This window comes from Ostrea edulis, chromosome 2 (assembly GCF_947568905.1).
Source record: "Ostrea edulis chromosome 2, xbOstEdul1.1, whole genome shotgun sequence".
NCBI lineage: Eukaryota > Metazoa > Mollusca > Bivalvia > Ostreida > Ostreidae > Ostrea > Ostrea edulis.
This window is the reverse complement of record NC_079165.1, coordinates 24,979,562-25,001,826: the sequence shown is the minus strand read 5'-3', so window position 1 is coordinate 25,001,826 and position 22,265 is coordinate 24,979,562. Positions and strand designations below refer to the sequence as shown.

At 35.9% G+C, this 22,265-nt stretch overlaps 1 protein-coding gene across 7 annotated transcripts in view; it reads left to right on the top strand.

Moving 5' to 3' along the window:
* The window catches only part of LOC125679689 (myotubularin-related protein 6-like), a 38,952-nt gene that overhangs the window by 2,376 nt on the left and 14,311 nt on the right, over nt 1-22,265 (top strand). For 2 of the 7 annotated variants that reach the window (XM_056156483.1, XM_048919114.2), the window contains exons 1-3: nt 10,005-10,192; nt 11,380-11,496; nt 21,706-21,868. In XM_056156483.1, the coding sequence (XP_056012458.1) occupies nt 10,067-10,192; nt 11,380-11,496; nt 21,706-21,868 (406 nt within the window). In that variant the 5' untranslated portion in view covers nt 10,005-10,066. The other 5 variants (XM_056156484.1, XM_056156479.1, XM_056156480.1 and 2 more) reach the window with 4 other exon arrangements.

Genomic DNA, 22,265 nt, shown 5'->3' with positions numbered 1-22,265 from the left:
TTCTTGAGAGTAATTGGAGTAAATTAACAATTGTCATAATTACATTGGTTAAAATCAATATAATTGTACTTGCAAGTCATTGACAAAATTATTAATGAATGTAATTGAAAGTATTTAGTTACATTTTGATTGAAATTGATCCCATCCCTGTATTTTCCAGAAGAAAAATATCCTAAACATTGAATCTGTTTTCCTTTCAGTGGAAAATGTATGCTTTGACTCTCTAGAGTTCATTCAGGGTAGTTTCTATATGAAGTATTACCTTTTTGAACTTGCCAATCAGTGTCTTTATGAGAATTTCACTGAAATATTTGATTATTGTGTTAAATTAAAATATACCATTGCTGCACTCTGTACCTGAGGATTATTAGATCAATTTTGTGCATATCTTAATTTCATTGGTTGAGGCTATGTCAGGCACACATATATCGGGCGATGGAGGGTCCAAACCCACCAGCCATGGACTAGATAGAAAATAAATATATTTGCCTATTTGTATGCACTTCCAGTTGTAAAATAACACATTAGTCCATATAGTTTCAATTGGACTTTAACTAGAAATGCATGGGGTGGAACCCACTTCCATCGGCAAAATTTCTGAATCCGCTCATATACATGCAGTTATGTTCGCTCGAATGGTAGCTCCCTCAACATATCCCCTCAACATATCCAATATTACTGTAGCTAGCTCCCTCAACATATCCAATATTACTGTAGCCCCCTCAACATATCCAATATTACTGTAGCTCCTTCAACATATCCAATATTACAGTAGTTCCCTCAACATATCCAGTATTACTGTAGCTCCCTCAACATATCCAATATTACTGTAGCTCCCTCAACATATCCAATATTACTGTAGCCCCCTCAACATATCCAATATTACTGTAGCCCCCTCAACATATCCAATATTACTGTAGCTCCCTCAACATATCCAATATTACTGTAGCCCCCTCATCATATCCAATATTACTGTAGCTCCCTCAACATATCCAATATTACGGTAGTCCCCTCAACATATCCAATATTACTGTAGCTCCCTCATCATATCCAATATTACTGTAGCTCCCTCAACATATCCAATATTACTGTAGCTCCCTCAACATATCCAATATTACGGTAGCCCCCTCAACATATCCAATATTACGGTAGCCCCCTCAACATATCCAATATTACGGTAGTCCCCTCAACATATCCAATATTACTGTAGCTCCCTCAACATATCCAATATTACTGTAGCCCCCTCAACATATCCAATATTACTGAAGCCCCCTCAACATATCCACTATTACTGTAGCCCCCTCAATATATCCAATATTAAGGTAGCCCCCTCAACATATCCAATATTATTGTAGCCCGAGCCGGGCCCCTCAAGATATCCAATATTATTTCATCATTATACCCCCCGCAACAAGTTGTGGGGGGGGGGGGGGGGTATACTGGAATTGGGTTGTCCGTCTGTAGACGCAATGGTTTCCGGGCTCTAAAGCATTATCCTTTCCACCTACCGTCACCATATCATATATATGGACTACCCATGGGATGAAGATATCGATTTTGGGGTCAAAAGGTCAAAGGTCAAGTGCACTGGACATCGAAGTAGCAATATGGTTTCTGGGCTCTAAAGCGTTATCCTTTCCACCTACAGTCACCATATCATACATATGGACTACCCATGGGATGAAGATGTTCCCTATCGATTTTGAGGTCAAAGGTCACGCGCACTGGACATCGAAGTAGCAATATGGTTCGGTTTGTCATGCCATTTGTTTTTTACACTCAGAAAAGAGGTAGTTTATACCTATTACCAACACCCTTTGGGAGATTGGGGTAAGCGGGGGGTATTCTTAGTGAGCATTGCTCACAGTACCTCTTGTTTTAAAAATCTTTTTTCAGATAAATTTTAACTAGCCTCAGGTCTGGAGGTTATAAAACTTTTACCATACTCATACTCAAACTCAGACATGTTTGTTTTAAGTACAACTCTGAGTAAGCTCCAAGCATACTCGAAAAATCTCGAGAATGCAACTCCATTTCAGTGTGAGAATGATTTTATGAAACTTTTATAACCTTCACTTTTGAGTATGAGGACGATTTAGAGCATGGAGTTTGAGTTTCATCATAAACAAGCTCAAAAAAGTTTTATAACCTTCAGGTCTGGTGTTGGGCTATTGAGTTTTTGTGAAGACAGAAAATGTCGCCATTTATGACATGTTAGAAGAGAATTGAAATGTTACATGATGCTTGTATCAATTTTCAATTGCTTTCTATTTGTGTGGTTTTCCCTCTGGATTGCTCCTGAATCTGCCATTTTCAGGCATTTTGTTGCATGTCAGATATCATGACCATGGTTATGTTTGTGAATTTAATTTAATATGAACCGTCAAATTAGACCTGAGTGTTATTTTGGTGGCTCTTTAGCATGAATATTAATTATGGAGTATAAAAAAAACAACCTATATTGCATCTGAATTTTAAGAGATGCAAATATATGTATCAAAATTTTAATAATTAAAGCACCAATTTTTGTTGAGCTTGTAATGACATGAAAATTCATAAACTATATAGGATATCATGGATTTGATTACTGTCATAAGATATTCTTCCTTATTGATTGAGTACGGAAGAGTTTAAAGATTGGGAATGAAAGGAGGGGAAGAGTTATTCCTCTTGTGTTGTTCCAATGTGCAAGATAGAATTATAAAATGTAAAAAAAAAACATCCTGCAAATGATGGTTTTGGATTTGCTTTATTCTATAGAATATGTAGTTTTTCTAAGTACACACTGTAGTGGATGATGTCAGGTGTGTTCAGTTACTGTGACTGATCAGGGATGATACTTGTACCCCCAATTCAGATTTCCTGTGTTTGTCACAGATTGAACAGATGAAGTGTGGATTGAAGGAAGCAGTACTACATGTTTTTAGAAAATATAAACAAGTTTTTGAACCGATTCATCATTCTGTGTGGATCGAGATAGCCAATCAACATTCAGCAGTTAAACTCGCTTTGAATTCACAACCATCACTTGCTAAGATTAAATGTGAGGTTATTGATCTGGCTGAGTGCAATTTGAAACATTTGAAATCAATCTGCGGTTAGTTAATATGCGTATTTTAATGAATTATTAAAGAAGAGTCTGGTTTTGTGTTTATCTAGATTTGCATCTCAATTGTTTAAATGTCAGCAGGATTCATAGAAATTTATTTTTACTTCCTTTTTTTTGAGCTCTAGAAACAAATATATCAGAATTAACTACATCAGACTTTGGGATAACTTTACAATCTAAGGATGACAGTCACGCAGGACTGGGTGAAAATGAATGACTATTTAATCCAAGCTGATTAGATGGTTTTATTATTTGTACCAAGAAGATGATTATAAAATTTCTATCTCTTTATGGTGAATGATTCTATCTGCATTAGCAAAAGTGAAGGTTCACGATTTTAAAATGAAAATATTGATTTCAAAATGAAAGTCATTGTTAAAATGCGTACTTTGTTCACGGTGTTCATGTATCTTCAATGTTGTGGGTTTTTGTTCCACTGCCCATGTGCTGTGTTAATTCCGTCTTTGTTCACGGTGTTCATGTATCTTCAATGTTGTGGGTTTTTGTTCCACTGCCCATGTGCTGTGTTAATTCCGTCTTTGTTCACGGTGTTCATGTATCTTCAATGTTGTGGGTTTTTGTTCCACTGCCCATGTGCTGTGTTAATTCCGTCTTTGTTCACGGTGTTCATGTATCTTCAATGTTGTGGGTTTTTGTTCCACTGCCCATGTGCTGTGTTAATTCCGTCTTTGTTCACGGTGTTCATGTATCTTCAATGTTGTGGGTTTTTGTTCCACTGCCCATGTGCTGTGTTAATTCCGTCTTTGTTCACGGTGTTCATGTATCTTCAATGTTGTGGGTTTTTGTTCCACTGCCCATGTGCTGTGTTAATTCCGTCTTTGTTCACGGTGTTCATGTATCTTCAATGTTGTGGGTTTTTGTTCCACTGCCCATGTGCTGTGTTAATTCCGTCTTTGTTCACGGTGTTCATGTATCTTCAATGTTGTGGGTTTTTGTTCCACTGCCCATGTGCTGTGTTAATTCCGTCTTTGTTCACGGTGTTCATGTATCTTCAATGTTGTGGGTTTTTGTTCCACTGCCCATGTGCTGTGTTAATTCCGTCTTTGTTCACGGTGTTCATGTATCTTCAATGTTGTGGGTTTTTGTTCCACTGCCCATGTGCTGTGTTAATTCCGTCTTTGTTCACGGTGTTCATGTATCTTCAATGTTGTGGGTTTTTGTTCCACTGCCCATGTGCTGTGTTAATTCCGTCTTTGTTCACGGTGTTCATGTATCTTCAATGTTGTGGGTTTTTGTTCCACTGCCCATGTGCTGTGTTAATTTCGTACATTCGTGTTTGTCTACAATAAACACTACACAAGTTATAAATGAAATTCCAATATACTAACAAAATGTTGCATGTCCCAACCAGTCAACAGGTGTTGTCCATAAAAGGCCATAATACAGAATGCAACGGAAACCTTAATCTTATTTACTTTTATTGAGAATGAGGTCCTGATCTATAATACATTGAATATTTACTTTATTGAGGGGAGGTCCTGATTTATAATACATTGAATATTTACTTTATTAAGAATGAGGTCCTATCTATAATACATTGAATATTTACTTTATTGAGGGGAGGTCCTGATTTATAATACATTGAATATATACTTTATTGAGGGGAGGTCCTGATTTATAATACATTGAATATTTACTTTATTGAGGGGAGGTCCTGATTTATAATACATTGAATATTTACTTTATTAAGAATGAGGTCCTATATATAATACATTGAATATTTACTTTATTGACTCAGAGAATGAGGTTCTGATTTATAATACATTGAATATATACTTTATTATGGGGAGGTCCTGATTTATAATACATTGAATATATACTTTATTGAGAATGAGGTCCTGATTTATAATACATTGAATATATACTTTATTATGGGGAGGTCCTGATTTATAATACATTGAATATTTACTTTATAGAGGGGAGGTCCTGATTTATAATACATTGAATATATACTTTATTGAGAATGAGGTCCTGATTTATAATACATTGAATATATACTTTATTGAGGGGAGGTCCTGATTTATAATACATTGAATATATACTTTATTGAGGGGAGGTCCTGATTTATAATACATTGAATATATACTTTATTGAGGGGAGGTCCTGATTTATAATACATCGAATATATACTTTATTGAGGGGAGGTCCTGATTTATAATACATTGAATATATACTTTATTGAGGGGAGGTCCTGATTTATAATACATTGAATATATACTTTATTGAGGGGAGGTCCTGATTTATAATACATTGAATATATACTTTATTGAGGAGAGGTCCTGATTTATAATACATTGAATATTTACTTTATTGAGGGGAGGTCCTGATTTATAATACATTGAATATATACTTTATTGAGAATGAGGTCCTGATTTATAATACATTGAATATATACTTTATTATGGGGAGGTCCTGATTTATAATACATTGAATATTTACTTTATTGAGGGGAGGTCCTGATTTATAATACATTGAATATATACTTTATTGAGGGGAGGTCCTGATTTATAATACATTGAATATATACTTTATTGAGGGGAGGTCCTGATTTATAATACATTGAATATATACTTTATTGAGGATGAGGTCATTATCTATAATACATTGAATATTTACTTTATTGACTCAGAGAATGAGGTCCTGATTTATAATACATTGAATATATACTTTATTATGGGGAGGTTCTGATTTATAATACATTGGATATTTACTTTATTGAGGGGAGGTCCTGATTTATAATACATTGAATATTTACTTTATTGAGAATGGGGTCCTATCTATAATACATTGAATATTTACTTTATTGAGGGTAGGTTCTGATCTATAATATATTGAATATTTATTTTATTGAGAATAAGGTCCTGATTTATAATATATTGAATATTTACTCTATTGAGAAAGATTGATTGATTGTATCTTGCTTAACGTCTCACTCAAGAATTTTTCACTCATATGGAGACGTCACCAGGACCGGTGAAGGGCTTCAAATTTAGGCCTATGCTTGGCGCTTACGGCCATTGAACAGTGAGGGTTCTGCATCCCTTGTTGACTGGTCACACCTTCCATTAGCCCAGCTCTGTCATGATATGTAAACAAGTATGTAATACAATGCAAAATCAGTATGGAAAGAACAGCCTGACATTTGGTATGAAGCATGTCCGATAACATTTGATTTAAATGACAGACTGTATACTTACAAATAAAAGTATTATCATAACCATAGAATTTGTGAAAAGCTGACTGTTGAGACCCCTTGAACATTAGTTTACATGTCAATAGGCTGCTTTGATTTAGAAATTGATCATACTCGGAACATGCTCTCATATATTGAATCAGTTGAGAGACATAAACGCCATATATGCAGGTGGTAATGGAATATTATTACATGAATATTGGAATTTAATGATAGAGAAGATGAAGTCATCTTATTTGTCATAAAGTTGAGTTAATAGTTTGCGATTGATGTTTATGTGCAGAAAAACATTCAAATACACAAAAAGACATGGAGGACTCTGTGGTATTTCATGTTCACTGGGATATATGAAATGGACATATGAATGGAAATGAATATTGTTAAAAAACATTGTGATTGTATTGAAATGTTAAATTGTAGGCCACAGCAAGGGTTTTCTTCTCATGTAGAAGTTTTTTGATAAGTGTATTATGAAAGTGACAAAATGGAACAGAGTAATTTTGAAATGGAGAAAAAAGGTATTTTTCTGTCATGAGATACTGTGTAGTTTGTACTTGAGGGCTGAAATGAGACATAGACTGAGCTAAACGCTGACCAGGAAATGTGTAAATGGTGACAAACTAATAACTATTTATGACCAGATCTTCAAAAGGAATCTTAAGGAAAGTAAATACCCCATAGATTCCAGATTTATAGCCAAGGAAGAAGAAATCAATGATGAAGAGTAATTCTGGAGACCCCTAAATGGCTGCCTGCTTCTTTTGATATTAGGCCTATAATCCAATTAGAAATAGTTTGTTGGTGTGTTTCAGTGTATTGGTATTCACAAATGAATATTGACTTTATAACTCGGGAAACAGAGCTGTAATTCACAAAGCAGTCGTCAGTGCAGGTTTCTATAGACATCAAAATGTTTTATCATGTTACCAGCAGTTGGTCTTCTTTCTTGGCTTCAGAAATCAATAATGTTGTGTTTTTGTAGGGGAGAGCACTATGAGGACGTAATTAATGACCTTCAACGTGCTGAGTGACCAGTGTTTTGATGCACTGACTAGCCAGTCTAATGTCATGCTGGACATTCAATACAATGGGAATTGGTTTCAGAATTTTAACTTAATGTATTTGTCAAGGTCATGTTCCCACATTCAATCAAAAACATATCTAGTAAGTGCCATGTTAAACTGTCTAGATAAGGTCATGTTCATACACTTTATCAAGGTCATACTCCCACTTGTCAAGGTCATGTTCACATGTCTAGACAAAACGATGTTAACACTTGTAGGCCAGTACCTAACCGTAGAATCAGAGGACCCAGGTTCAAATGCCATTATGTTCCATTAACATTTCCTCCCTTCTCTTGGACACATGTGAGTTTCAGGTTGTTTAAAACAGCTCATTCTCTGTGGTTATTTTCTGAATGAGACTGTTTGCTGAGACTGGTACTCTATGTGCTATATTTTTTATTATATTGATTAAAAAAAAGAATTACATATAGAAAGCCTTGCAAAGTATTTAACATTTAATTTATTAAAGGGAAAGGCAACCCTAACCACATTGATGCTTTTATGAATTAAGTATTACTTACTGATATCGTAAATGACAGTCTTTAACAATAAAAATCCCTGCTTCGCGATTAAATCAATTTTAATCTCTCATATATTTTTAAATTACCTGCCGCTATGAAAGCGGCCATTGAAGTTTTATTTATGATGTCACACCGTTGGTTCCGATTTATTTCATCAGCAGTACTGTAAACATGACAAGTAACCAACAGTTAACTTTGGAACCGTATAGATTTGAGCCCATATTCTTTCGCAAGAAGAAATAAAAAGAGTTCAGTTGAGTCGCAGACCAGGCAGACGATAAACATTTCTTCATAAAAATGTCTCGAACCTTAACTTGTCATTATGCAAATGATGGATCCACTGTTTACAATAAGTCTTTTCTTTTCAAATGACTTGGTTGGGTCAGGAATTTTGAGAGAAAAAAACTTTTCACATCTCCCCTTCGCATTAGTGTAATTAACTGATTGACAGGAAGACAACAGCCTATTTATTTGTAAAATCTACAACATGCACATCTTTGATGATCTTAGAATCTCATCAAAACTGGAACAGACAGTGTGACATCAAAATTATTAATTTTTGTGGTCTTGAATACAAAAGAGTTCTACAACATGACAGCCTCTGTAGATGGCGGGAATTTCAATTTTTAACATTTTCAAATTAGTACTAAAACTTATCAAGGCCGTATATCAACAGAATAGTATGACAAATTTTTATCATATAATATTATCAATCCTATCATTTTTCATGTAAAAAATTTTGTGTTGCCTTCCCCTTTAAAAGCGACTAAAGGGATGTAACTCTCTAACAAAGACTCTTTAGATGAGTTGATGATGTCCGTGTTAATTTAGTATTACCTGCGGAGTACCTGTATCAGAATAATTATAGAAGGCCTAGCTGCTTTGACTGTGTAAATAGTATATATATAGCGTTACGAAATCCTGATTAATTATCCAACGTCTGCCTATATCAGATCCCCCGTGGCTTTGTGGTTATATCCACTGTTTCAATATTAATTCTGTAAGATGATGTTTTTAGTCCGTGATGGCTGAGTCTGGTTGAAGATTTGGTCATTATTGTCTGAAGTGTGTCATTTATTTACTTTTTGGTCCATAGGAATTCATTTCGTCAGTATCGATGAAGGTTTGTTAGTAGAAGTCAGTTATTCCTGGTTTTAATAGGCTATATATTGGACATGAAACGAGATTGGATTTTTTTACAGGGAGAAATTAATTAATTAGGGAATGGAATTTCTTTATGCAAAATAGCAGTATTCAGTAAGTCTGGATCACGCAGGTGTTTTATGCTGATTCCTCGGGTGCTGTGTGACATTCCTGATAAACAGCTGATTTTTTTCTGTACATGGATTGGACATGGTTCAGATGTGCTGTGTGAAGTCGTCAAATAAATAGCGGGGTCCAGATCACACACAAGGCTTTTTACCTATTTTGTATCCAGGCACTGTGTAATGTTCCTCAGATAAATAGCAGTTGGCTGTATTCTGCGGATCAAAGAGGAGGCTTTATACAGATTTGTTTATACAGATACAGTGCTGTTCCTCAGGTTATGATGTTCCTCTTCTTCTTTTTTTTAAATTCTGTAACAAAATAAAACACAAACAATCTGATACCCAATCTGTGGACATTGCCATCAATTGAGGAATTGATATTTACTTGAGACTAAGCTAAAACTAAGACGGAGCACTTGATGTGATTGATTAAAGTTGTGTGAGGTTTAGTAAGTGTTTTACAAATTTCCGTCACTTTCTGAGAGTTTTCGTGTTGAATGAGGTAGTAATTATTGCCAGAAGAATCTTGTCAAGCTTTTGTGCTCCACATCATCAATAACTGATGAGATTGATGCATTACGAACTTAATTCATCCAGGAGAATATTGCAGAAACTCTGCAATTTGTTAATGGCACCCAAATACTTTGGTACTGCTTTAACATGGTCTGAATTTGATACTTTGTGGTTATTTTAAAAAAAAAAATACAAAATGCAATCAATAACTGTGAGTGGAGCGATTTTCCCGCGAGTGGTTAATAAAGATTGGCTGTAGCCAGTGATCCATTGGGGAAATTATGCTTCTTGGGGTGAAAAGTCAACACATTGTGAATATTTGAGAACTTGGAACAGTAACAGTTTGTCCGGAGGCACTATCTCTATTCTGCATTTAAATGAGTGTACTGGAATGGACTCAAGAGAAACTCGATGACTTTGAGTGTTTTGCCCAGAATTTTTTTCAGGACATGGGGAATATTTTAGACATTGGGATGTTGAAGGAGGATTCAGTCAATAAGCAGGTATACAGAGATAACATGTTTTGTATCGCGTTTTAGCCTGTGTAATATTGAATTGATTCAGGGTGTAAGTATATACACAGTTGCAGAATATTGATATCCCAGGTAATTTACTGAAGCACAATATTAGCTCTAGATCTACATGCTTTTCCTTTTTGTAGAAAAAAATAACCAGTGAAGTAATTATTTCTGAATATAGATGTGTGACGTTCAATTATGTCATATTTCATGGGCCAACTCTCAAAACTTTCATGAAAAGTGGAAGAGTTACAAACTTTAAATATAAATTAAGAAAAAAGAAGACTTTTATGCACATTGTAAACAGTTCTTTTTATTTTTTTAAATGTGTGATTGCAGATAGGATGCCTTTTATTTAGTCATGCACATTCACTAAGCTTGAATGTTTGTATGTGCTCCAACATCAACAATTCTGCAGTTGTACTAATGAATTAATGAATACATAATACACTCAGACAAACAATATTAAAATGTCTCTGCATATACTGAGTAGAACTTTAAATGTTGAACCCAGAACTTCAAGATATTCCAAACTTTGACATTTTCTTTAAAGAAGTGATATTCAATCAATACGTTTTTATGTGCAGATTTTACTTGATACATAAAAGATAAATTTTGACGGCAGCACAAATGTCCATAATGACCTGTCTGCATTGACCAATGGTGCAATTAATGGCACCATTAGTAATGTCCATTTATAGATTGATGTGAGTCATTCCTGTCAGAGTCATAACCACTGAAGGGGTCAGGTCAGGATGGCCAGCACCAGATTTAACCTTCAACAATATTGAGGACACAATTTTGACCTTCAGTCAAGGTCATGCTCTCAATTTTAGTACTGGTTCTCAGCGATGTGGTGTAATATGATTCCAAAGTTCTGGTCCTCGTCTATTTATGTGATGTGGATTTTTGGTTCAGATTCTCAGCCCTGTTGTTTGTTGTTTATAGGTAGCTAAATATTTGAACGAAACAGTTCTGACAAATCAACCTGTCTAAACATGTCGCATATAAAAAATAACATGTCGCATGTAAAAAATAACATGTTGCATGTAAAAAGAATTTTAAAGCTAGCTGTGTAGGTGCCTCTATTTTGAAAATTGTGACTTCATGCTATTTCTCTTTTGATTTAAGTCCTGATAATCAGAACTAAAATAAAACCATTTACTTGATAGGTGGACAATGTGAAGATATTGGAGCGGTTTCGATCCCGGAACCCAGCGGTAGGAACGCTGTACCTAACCACAACTCACCTCATCTTCGTGGATGGTGCGGGAAAGAGAGAAACATGGGTAAGTCACAGGAAAGAGAGAAACATGGGTAAGTGAAGTGAAAGAGAGATGTGATGAGCCAAACCCAGCTCGATAAACTCAAACTCGTATTTCATCTCAGTCTCACCTTGAAGCTAGTAGCAGAAGTGAGCTCGTCTTGGTGCTTTGACGCCGGGGCCAGGACAACAGAGGATTAGATGGGTTCTGATATATTAAACTGAGTCAGAATCAGGACAACAGAGGATTAGATGGGTTCTGATATATTAAACTGAGTCAGAATCAGGACAACAGAGGATTAGATGGGTGCTGATATATTAAACTGAGTCAGAATCAGGACAACAGAGGATTAGATGGGTGCTGATATATTAAACTGAGTCAGAATCAGGACAACAGAGGATTAGATGGGTTCTGATATATTAAACTGAGTCAGAATCAGGACAACAGAGGATTAGATGGGTGCTGATATATTAAACTGAGTCAGAATCAGGACAACAGAGGATTAGATGGGTGCTGATATATTAAACTGAGTCAGAATCAGGACAACAGAGGATTAGATGGGTGCTGATATATTAAACTGAGTCAGAATCTAAACCAACTTTTATTAGAAATATTCTTGAGATTTGTATCGGCATCATTTATCTTGCGAATCTGTTTGGCCATGAACCAGCTATAATTTCCATGCAGAACATGTGTATTATTTTTGTTCACTTGTCAATAGTATACCCATGCATTGTAATCTTAAATAAAAAAAGTTGCAGATCAAAGTTAAAATGATGATTGTTAGTGGTACTTTTTCTGTAGAGTAGGTAGTAATAGTCCGGGATGGGGGTGGGGGTGGGGTGTCAATGAGTAAGTGAAATTACACTCAAAAATAGACAAAACATAGCTTGTGTTATAGCCAACTTTATAGAGTGATCATTAAATGTCGTATCTCAGGACTTGCAGGACTTAATTTCTGGTCATCAATCACTGATTCCATAAAGTATATCTGAGCACTCCATTTCCACCAAGTGAATTCTGCGTCTGCTTCATTAGCATCAGATAAAGATGGGATCCTTTATTTGTTTCGATACCCCCTTTAATGAAATTATTGTGTAATGGATGTTTTATTTTCTGGCGGAGAGGATAGTGTTTATACAGTATTTGTTTATTGAGATCGTGTAGATATCTTGATGCAATAGAGTCCTGACACACAAACTGGAAACTAGGCAGCCATTATCAGATACATTCTTTGTGTTCCTCTTTGTATCTCTTTAATCGCAGATAAGTGAATTGTCGTTTACTTCACATGTTTGATATTTGTTCAACATAATATGTCAATAGCTGTTTACACAGATCACCAATTACAGATATTGAATATAAATGTTTTACAAAACCCTGTACATCAGCATGCCTAGAGCAGTCTGTTAATCCAGACATTAGAGATCCAGATCCACACTCCAGATTTTTGAATTTGACTGCAGAATCCTGGTGAGCTCAGCCTTCAAGCAGTGGTCAAGTGGTTTAAAGTCTCAGGATTATAAAATCTCTTTTATAACTGCTCACCTTATACATGTACAGCTTTTTATCACATGTATACTCCTTTATCCAGTGGATATCACCTATTACATACCTTTTAATTACTACACTATTTTTCCTACAAACAAACATCAATTTTACATAGTTAGTTTACAAAATGCTAGGAAGCAAAATTCCCAACAACACAGTAATGAAATGAATAACCGGGAAGGGGGGGGTGTTATCATATGTGATAAAAAGATCATGATTTATATCCAACTCTTGTTTTCTATTCCCTCGCCTAATCATATCAACCCACAAACCATGTAGAGATCCTATATATATAATGCCTGGTTATCTTAAAAGTTTTTATTTTGTCGAAATTTGCATTCACATCATTTTAATTGACTGTTTTTAAATCTTTATGACTAAGTTTTCTTCACTGTGTTTTTCGTCATCACAGTTTCTGTTGTCAGTGAAAATTATGTCCAAAATTTAAAATTTGTAGATTCCTTATTTTATGTAAGTACTTTTATAAAATATGACAAATAACTCGTAAACATCAAATTGCATGAACACGAATCCCAGATCTCAATAATTTCGGTTTTGGGGTGGGGGTGGGTGGGGGGCTCCATCCTTAAATTGGGGGGGGGGGGGGGGGGGGGCTCAATCCTTAAAATGCATTATTTGTGCCCTTTGTAAGCAAAATTTTCTAACAAAAGGAAGGGTGGATCCAACCCTCCGAAACTCCCCTCTGGATCTGCCATTGCACAAACAAATTTACTTGGTTGATGATTAATGAAGACAAACCAGCAATTGTCAAATTGAGTGAATATTTAGTGCAAACTTTCAGAAAAAGAAGTGATGCTTTAAAACTGCAAAAATCATTATAGTTTATTATTCATATATTGGTATAATACTGATACTGTCCATTTACTTGTATATATACATGATTAGCAATTCATATATGTATGTACTTGCTTCCCCAACATGCTGCATCCACATGCAGTTTGCAGTCTATGTAACCTGTAGTTAATGTTGTAAACTTTCTTTCTTTTTTGAATTTCCTTCTTTATAAACTGTCTTACTGTTAAGCCTTCTGGGCCCAAAATTGGAATAAACTTAATATCTTATCTGTAGTCTGTAAAGCAAGTAATTTTATTTCACGAGTGATGCCTGTCACAAAATTACGCGATAATAGACTCCTCGCGTATATTTAGAAATCTACAGTATTACAGCAGAATTAATGCCCTGTATTGAAATTGTTTTACGTCTACACTTGCACAAAAATGTAGCATCTTCGTTATTACGTGAATGACAAACAGGAACAAGTTAACTAATTATCTCAGTTTGTGTTCCCTTTAGAATTTTATTTATGACCCCAGATCCATGCAGTTAATGATTGGATGATCTTCTTCAGCATTTTCTAGTAAGTGTTTTCGTCTTCTTTTGGCAAAGTCTCAGAGTGTTGTTTTCTGTTCATTACAGCTTTTTGTAATCAATAATGGGAAATTAAAAATGTATTATCTTTGCAGTTTTAAGCTATAAATTAATTGATTAACAGACCATCAACACTTTATTTTACAGTCGAATGCTTCGGCTATAATAATAATGCATAATACACAAATCTCTACACAGGTCCATCAATTTCATCTCCGAGATTGACCTTTGTCATTTCCAAGGTTAAAGAGTTTGACTGACTCTCATTAAGTTCACGGTGAATTAGTCTCTATATGGATAATTGATAAAAATGTAATTAATTAGAAGTGGTGCTGTTGAAGGGAATAACTGCATACTAACTTCAAAGAAATGAAAATGCAATCAATATGAATTTATGCTGTGGCGAGGTTTGTAATATTACTTTGAATGAAGAGTCTCGGTCTGATATCCGATTAAGTAAAATTTGTGCATTTAAAAAAGGCGTTTATTCTGATTAGTGCGGTCCAATTTAAAACTTTTCTTTGATATTTCGAAATTCCCATACAATTGTAATTAACATTTACAAGGTTTCTATTGCAAGGTATAATATTCTTTTATTGCGCAGAGAGAATTGTTTCAGTTATTGCATTGTTATCGTATTTTAATAACATGCAAATTTTTTTCCCCAAGATTTTAGGTGAGCTATCTAACATGAAGGCCAGAATATCGGGTTTTGATGTAGTGCATCTAATTGGTGCTACAGTTTAAATGATTTTGATAAGTAGTTTATTCTCATGGCTCCGTGTCATGTCAGTGATAATCTTTTGATGTTTTGTTTTATTGTTTGTATGTTTTAATCTTTTGATGTTTTGTTTTATTGTTTGTATGTTTTAATATTTTGATGTTTTGTTTTATTGTTTGTATGTTTCTCAATATTAACTCTTATACACAAATGACATACCTTTCAACTTTAGCAAATAATGACTTATATTAAAGAAAGAAACAATTTGAGGTATTACAAAATGAAAGTGATTGTCTGTACTTAGTATGGGGTGTATCGTAATGGAAGACTGCAGATTGTTTCTGAATTAGTTTGTACTTACTATGGGGTGTATCGTAATGGAAGACTGCGGATTGTTTCTGCATTTTTCTTGGTTGGATGGTTGTATATTGTTTAACATCCGGGTGATCCCACTCAAGATTTTTTCACTCATGTAGCGACATCACCATTACTGGTGATTCGGGCTGCAAAATTTAGGCCTATATGCTCAGCACTTATGGCCTTTGAGCAAGGAGGGATCTTTATTGTGCCTCATCTGCAGTGACATGGGGCCTCGGTTTTTGCAGTCTCAGCCAAAGGACCACTCCATCTAGTCAACTCTTATGACAAACAAGGGGTACTGAGGACCTATTTTAACCCAGATCCCCACGGGATGCATTATATATAGGGTGTATAATGGATCTGCTTTATGTATGGGGTGTATAATGGATCTGCATTATGTATGTGGTGTATAATGGATCTGCATTATGTATGGGGTGTATAATGGATCTACATTATGTATGGGGTGTATAATGGATCTACATTATGTATGGGGTGTATATATAATGGAAGATTGCCCTTAAGGGAAACAATGATGGATTTAAAAGGAGGGGGAGGCACAGCCGGCGTGCAGCCCCCTAAAAAAAATTTAATTTAAGGTAAATCGTCATGGTCTCTTGTAAATGATAAAAGAAGCAATAATTTCTCCCACTCGACTCATGGAGAAATATCTAATGACAAAATCTTTTGATTTATTGACCTATATTTTTTCCAAAAGCCCTTAAAATTTGCATCATTTCATTAATTTCGCCTTATTAAAAATGACAATAAATAGTAAAATTGTTTACATAGGAGACACTTTTCAAGCCCTATAAAATCAAGGAGCTTCCGGGTCCCCACCAGGGCTTCGCTCTACACCCACTGGGGGCCTCAGGGTGGCCCCCAGACCCTCTGCCTCATAAAGTTGTGCCCCCACTGCAATTCCTGGATCCACCCCTGGGTAACTGTATGGGGTGTATAATGGAAGACCTGGGGGTTGTTTCTGCATTAATCATATTTCTTGAGGATACAAATACCCAAGTTATCCACTACCCACAGAGTACTGTGAATCCAAGGAGACATTTTTTTCGTTTAGTATAGTGATGGTTTACTTGTATCTGTGACCAGTGGAAAAAATTAAACAACAAAAACTGTACCATTCATTACATGCATTGAGACACATTAGTCTTTATATTGATTTTACTAGCTGGCATACTTAGATGTGTCTTATTTTTGTAGATATTCATACTGTACCAAGTTAAATCTGTTTTTAATTTTGTTACTACATATTGAGCAACGTGAGCAAACGTTTGTGATTGAATTTAAGCAGTTGTGAAGTCCCCTAGGATTTTTGGTGCAGAATTTGTATGATACATGGTAACAAAGATCTTTAATCAATACTAACTCGGAAGTCTGAAATCAATAGAAGAAGTAGTAACAGTACTCTACAAAGGGGGGTTGCTGGCTGACAGACCGGCTAAGAGTTTGGACTTCTTCCAGATGAGTCAGCCGTCAAAGGCCAATCTGCTAAGTGGTCTGTAGTCGCCCAGTGTTTCTGCACTCTATGGGTGGCAGGAGCAGGCCAAAATGAAGAAATTCAAATTGACTTTGATATTACTGTTTGGGGCAGCTAGTAAAAGCTTTCTTAGGAATGCTGTGATTACTATAATAAATCAGTGAAATAACGTGATTAGAACTAGATGCTGTCATGAGACGGTAATACCCACATGGAAGAGTTTGCCTTTATATATATTCTCCGACGTACTTGTGTAACTAGCAGTTACCATATACCCATTACCATAATATATTCTTGCTGCATAATTGTCAAGATGCATTGAGTATTCTGATGGGCAAGTGCCCTGGGGTCATCCCAAGACCCCATAATTATACCCCCCGCAACAAGTTGTGGGGGGGGTATACTGGAATCGGGTTGTCCGTCTGTCTGTCCGTCCGTCCGTCCGTCCGTCCGTCTGTAGACGCAATGGTTTCCGGACTCTAAAGCATTATCCTTTCCACCTACTGTCACCATATCATATATATGGACTACCCATGGGATGAAGATGTTCCCTATCGATTTTGGGGTCAAAAGGTCAAAGGTCAAGCGCACTGGACATCGAAGTAACAATATGGTTTCCGGGCTCTAAAGTGTTATCCTTTCCACCTACAGTCACCATATCATACATATGGACTACCCATGGGATGAAGATGTTCCCTATCGATTTTGGGGTCAAAAGGTCAAAGGTCAAGCGCACTGGACATCGAAGTAACAATATGGTTTCCGGGCTCTAAAGCGTTATCCTTTCCACCTACAGTCACCATATCATACATATGGACTACCCATGGGATGAAGATGTTCCCTATCGATTTTGGGGTCAAAAGGTCAAAGGTCACGCGCACTGGACATCGAAGTAGCAATATGGTTTCCGGGCTCTAAAGCGTTATCCTTTCCACCTACAGTCACCATATCATACATATGGACTACCCATGGGATGAAAATATTCCCTATCGATTTTGGGGTCAAAAGGTCAAAGGTCACGTGCACTAGACATCAAAGTAGCAATATGGTTCGGTTTGTCATGCCATTTGTTTTTTACACTCAGAAAAGAGGTAGTTTATACCTATTACCAACACCCTTTGGGAGATTGGGGTAAGCGGGGGGTATTCTTAGTGAGCATTGCTCACAGTACCTCCTGTTTTTTTTATTGTTCTAAAATCTTTAGAATTAATGGTTAAGATTCCAACCTTTAAAGCAAATATGTTTTTGTTCCACATGACATAATGCACTGAGCACCAGGTTTTTGTTCGTCATTTTTACACCCCATTTGCCTCTCAAAGGTCTTTTTTCAAACCTCAATTGGTCCACAGGGTGATAATGACAATTCTGAAACCTTACTGCTCTTCTACAGGACACTGCCAATTATCTTTTAAAAGATGATTTGACTACTGCATAAAATGTAAATGGAGTTGTGGGTTGTTTTTGTTGAAAAAACAATTTTTTTTACCCCCATTTGGTCCTAGGATGAAAATGAAGATTCCAAAACCTTATCGCACATCTACAGAACACCCCATAATTCATTTTCCAAAAGATAATTTAATTGGCTACTGTGTAAGTTGTGAGAGGGTTGTTCTGGGAACCAGGGTTTTTTTTGCAGAAAAAATGTTTTTTGATCTCCCCAGGGTGAAAATGAAGATTCCAAAACCTTATTACACATCTATAGGACATCACCATCTTCCAAAAATGATTTGACTATTGCATAAAATGTAAGAGGAATTTGGGGAGCTAGTTTTTTTTGTAGAAAAATGTTTTTTGACTTCCATTTTTCCCGCAGGGTAAAATCGATGATTAAACCTTATTGCACATCTACAGGACACTATCAATCATAATCCAAAAGATTAATTTGTTACTTGTTAAAATCAAAGAGGAGTTTGAAGAGGAAGAGAGTGTGACAGACGGATGGACGGACGGACCAGGGTAACAACAATGTACCCATATATAAACTTTCTTTAGAAAGTGCGGGTATATAATAAAATAGTGGAATCCCAGGGTTGATAACTGTGACAGATTTAGTCAAATCGCATTGCTTTGAATGTATTTGGTAACATTGATCATTACATATATTTTGTTAGCCATCAAATTCAGGTATAGTCATAGGTTCAGAGCATTCAGAGTAATCTTGGAAATGAAAGTTTATCTGGATTATGTCTGTGTGACGTGAAATTTCCATCCTTTATGTAACAGACATTACTCAGGAAGTTCAACTACCCATGTTGTATCCATGGATTTGATTTTGTTATTTTGGCATTTCCATGTCACAGGACAGTCAAAGATTTATGATTGCCATCAGAATTGGAAGTTTTATTTTAGAAATTGATGATGGAATATAAATATATAACTAATGAAAGCTCTGGAGATGTCTCTCTTCTTTTTTTTTGAATTTTAATTTGAAATTAATTTTGGTTTTTATCACATAGATATAACTGTACATGTAAGTGGGAAAGATTTGTGATGCAATTCATAATAATATAACCAGTAAATGGAACAGCTTGGTGTGGATATTGGATGTGTCCTAAGATATACTTATAGTGAACATTTACTGATCAAAGCAGTATTTACAGATTGTGGCTGGTGCTTGACCATTGATTTCAGGTATTTTACCGCTATACTCGTATATATATAGACATTTCAGTATCCTTTGATGCAGTGCCTGGTAATTTCTCCATAACAGGTATAAGCAGTTTTTCTCGGCCACAGAAACAAAGCTTCTTGTATCAGATTTCCGCTAATGTTTGCCTAATTAATTTTATCCTTCCATTCTTGCACTGCATTAAACGTCCTAACAGCCGAGAAACGGAGCTTTAAAATCCCTCGTCAGACCGGGAATCGATGGCAGGTTCGGGAGATACCGGGGCTTATCAGGGATATGGTGGATGGTGTCTTGTAGAATCTTTACATTATGATAGTTTCCCCTTTCTCTTGTTTTTGACCTGATTCTGTGTTGCATTACATGTGGCTTTATGCTGGCTTCTGTTGTTGGGGATGTTGACGGTGACCACTGAAGGAGATGATGGGAATTGATCACAGACACTGTAATTTATACATTAGCTTTGATTGAAACAAAGAAAATAAGTGATAGAGGAGGCAAGAGACCAACACAACAGGATGAAATGAATCGAGACTTATCATCTTCTGTTATAATGACACAACATCCATTGTACTATCAGCACAGCAACAGTGACTGTCACCTCACATGATCAAGTTGTAACTTAGAAACCCCGGGGGAGTGGGGGGGGGGGGGGGATCTTTTAGCCATGCCTATAGTAGCCAGGGTAGTTAAGGGGCAGGGCACTATTTCATTCTTAACATCTGTCACAGAATCTATTTTAAGAATTGTTTGAAATTGTCTGGATAAAGATTTAAAAGGAAATATATTTATTAGCTTGAGTTCACCATGGTTATGATCATGTCAGTGATAATCATCAGTTGCTAATAATGCTCGGAAATGGAGAAGTTTTGTTCTGTTTTTCTGTTATTAGCAAGTTTTATGGTGCTATATTTGGACTGAAATGATGTCAAAAGACCATAACTACCCTTCAAGTCATAGCGCACAATCTACCGTGAAATGTGTAATAGTTACAAATGCTTTACATAATGATAAAATCAATCTCTTATCCCCGGCACATAGAACTGAAATTGACGACAAATTTATCTCTCGCCAATGAGTTTTACATCCTTTTCTTTTCCGATCCACATTTTCTGTAAACGGAGGGGTCGTAACAAGCTTAGCTGATATCGACTTTGTGGGAAAAGTCCCTGATATTTTCATTCTCCATAACTATGGCCTATTGTATTGTTTTTTTTCCTCCGGGGCTGTTCCTTTGGGAATTGGCCTCTATGCTAACCTCACAGACTGATTGTTCAGAACCGATAATGAACACTGATGTGATTACATAGTGTTAGTAGAGGCCCTAGGTTGATTGGAGTTATCACATTTCATTTGTCGAACATCATGTAGCTATTTATTTTTGTCATGTTAATTTGTTGTACTCGAGTCATGATGGGTTGAGAGGCATTCTGTATATCTGGATTTGAGAGAACAAAGTGGTGTTTGGAAATTAGTTTGTACTGTCATACGGTACAGAATTGAATGGCAAAAGCGTTAGTTTCAGCTTTGTTGTCAGACCTTATTAAAAAGTTCCAGCTTGTACCGCCATACATAAAAGTGTGATGGACAGGTGGATAAACTGATTTATGGATAAATAAAGATGGTAATTAACATTTTCATTCATCTCTCAATCTGTTTATCTATCTTTCCATTAATTAATGTGACAAGATATCTTAGATGCATATATGTAGTTATAAAAACAGTCTTCATGTTTTGTGTCTCAAAGGTTAAGGTCACATTAAATATCATTTTCCTGTCAGCCACTAAAAATGTGTTCTTTATGTGAGATGATGTATGGCTGACTTTTGGCTAATGATAGTATACATGTATATAGCAGCACATTCTGGTTAAAAATCTAGTCATATGTTAAAACAAAAAAGAACATGGCAGCTGAATATGGTCACAACAGGATTCCTGAAAGTAATTAGCTACACTATATGATTGCAGATGAGTTTGGTATTTGAACAAAAATGCCAAACTACACATGTACATGTACCATGAATTAACCGTGGGCCTGCATTTAAGGACCTCCTCTATACCTGGATGTCTGTACGTTAGGTGTTCTCTTTATAGATCCTGCACACCCACATGTCCGCTATAGAGAAGCAGGCACTCAATGCTGGGGGATCCCCTCTACAGATTCGCTGTAAAGACTTCAGATGTATCACGTTTGTGATTCCCAGGGACAGAGACTGCCAGGACATTTTTACCTCCTTACAGGAACTCTCCAAACCAGGTTAGCCATACTTTTCAGTGCGAATTAGCCCACTTCAATATGGGTCTGCTAGATAAATGCAAAATCATGAACATCACAAGCACACAGAATTTCTGTAAATCTTTGGTTTTTTTCTTTTTCTTTTGATACACTGTACCACATTTCTTGTTTTGGATGAAATTAACGAAATCAAATTATCAATGGATTGAGTTTTTTTGTCACCTGCAATGTATGACAACAGTTAGGGTAACTGTTGTCTGTCCGTCACACTAGAGAACATAGAAACTGTCACAAATAGGACTTACATTTAGCATGACAGTATTATTGTTTGTTTTTATGTTAAGTGTCATTTTAAAAATATGTATACACTGATTGCTGATATCTTTTCATGCTGATGCACTTTCATACTGATGCCCAG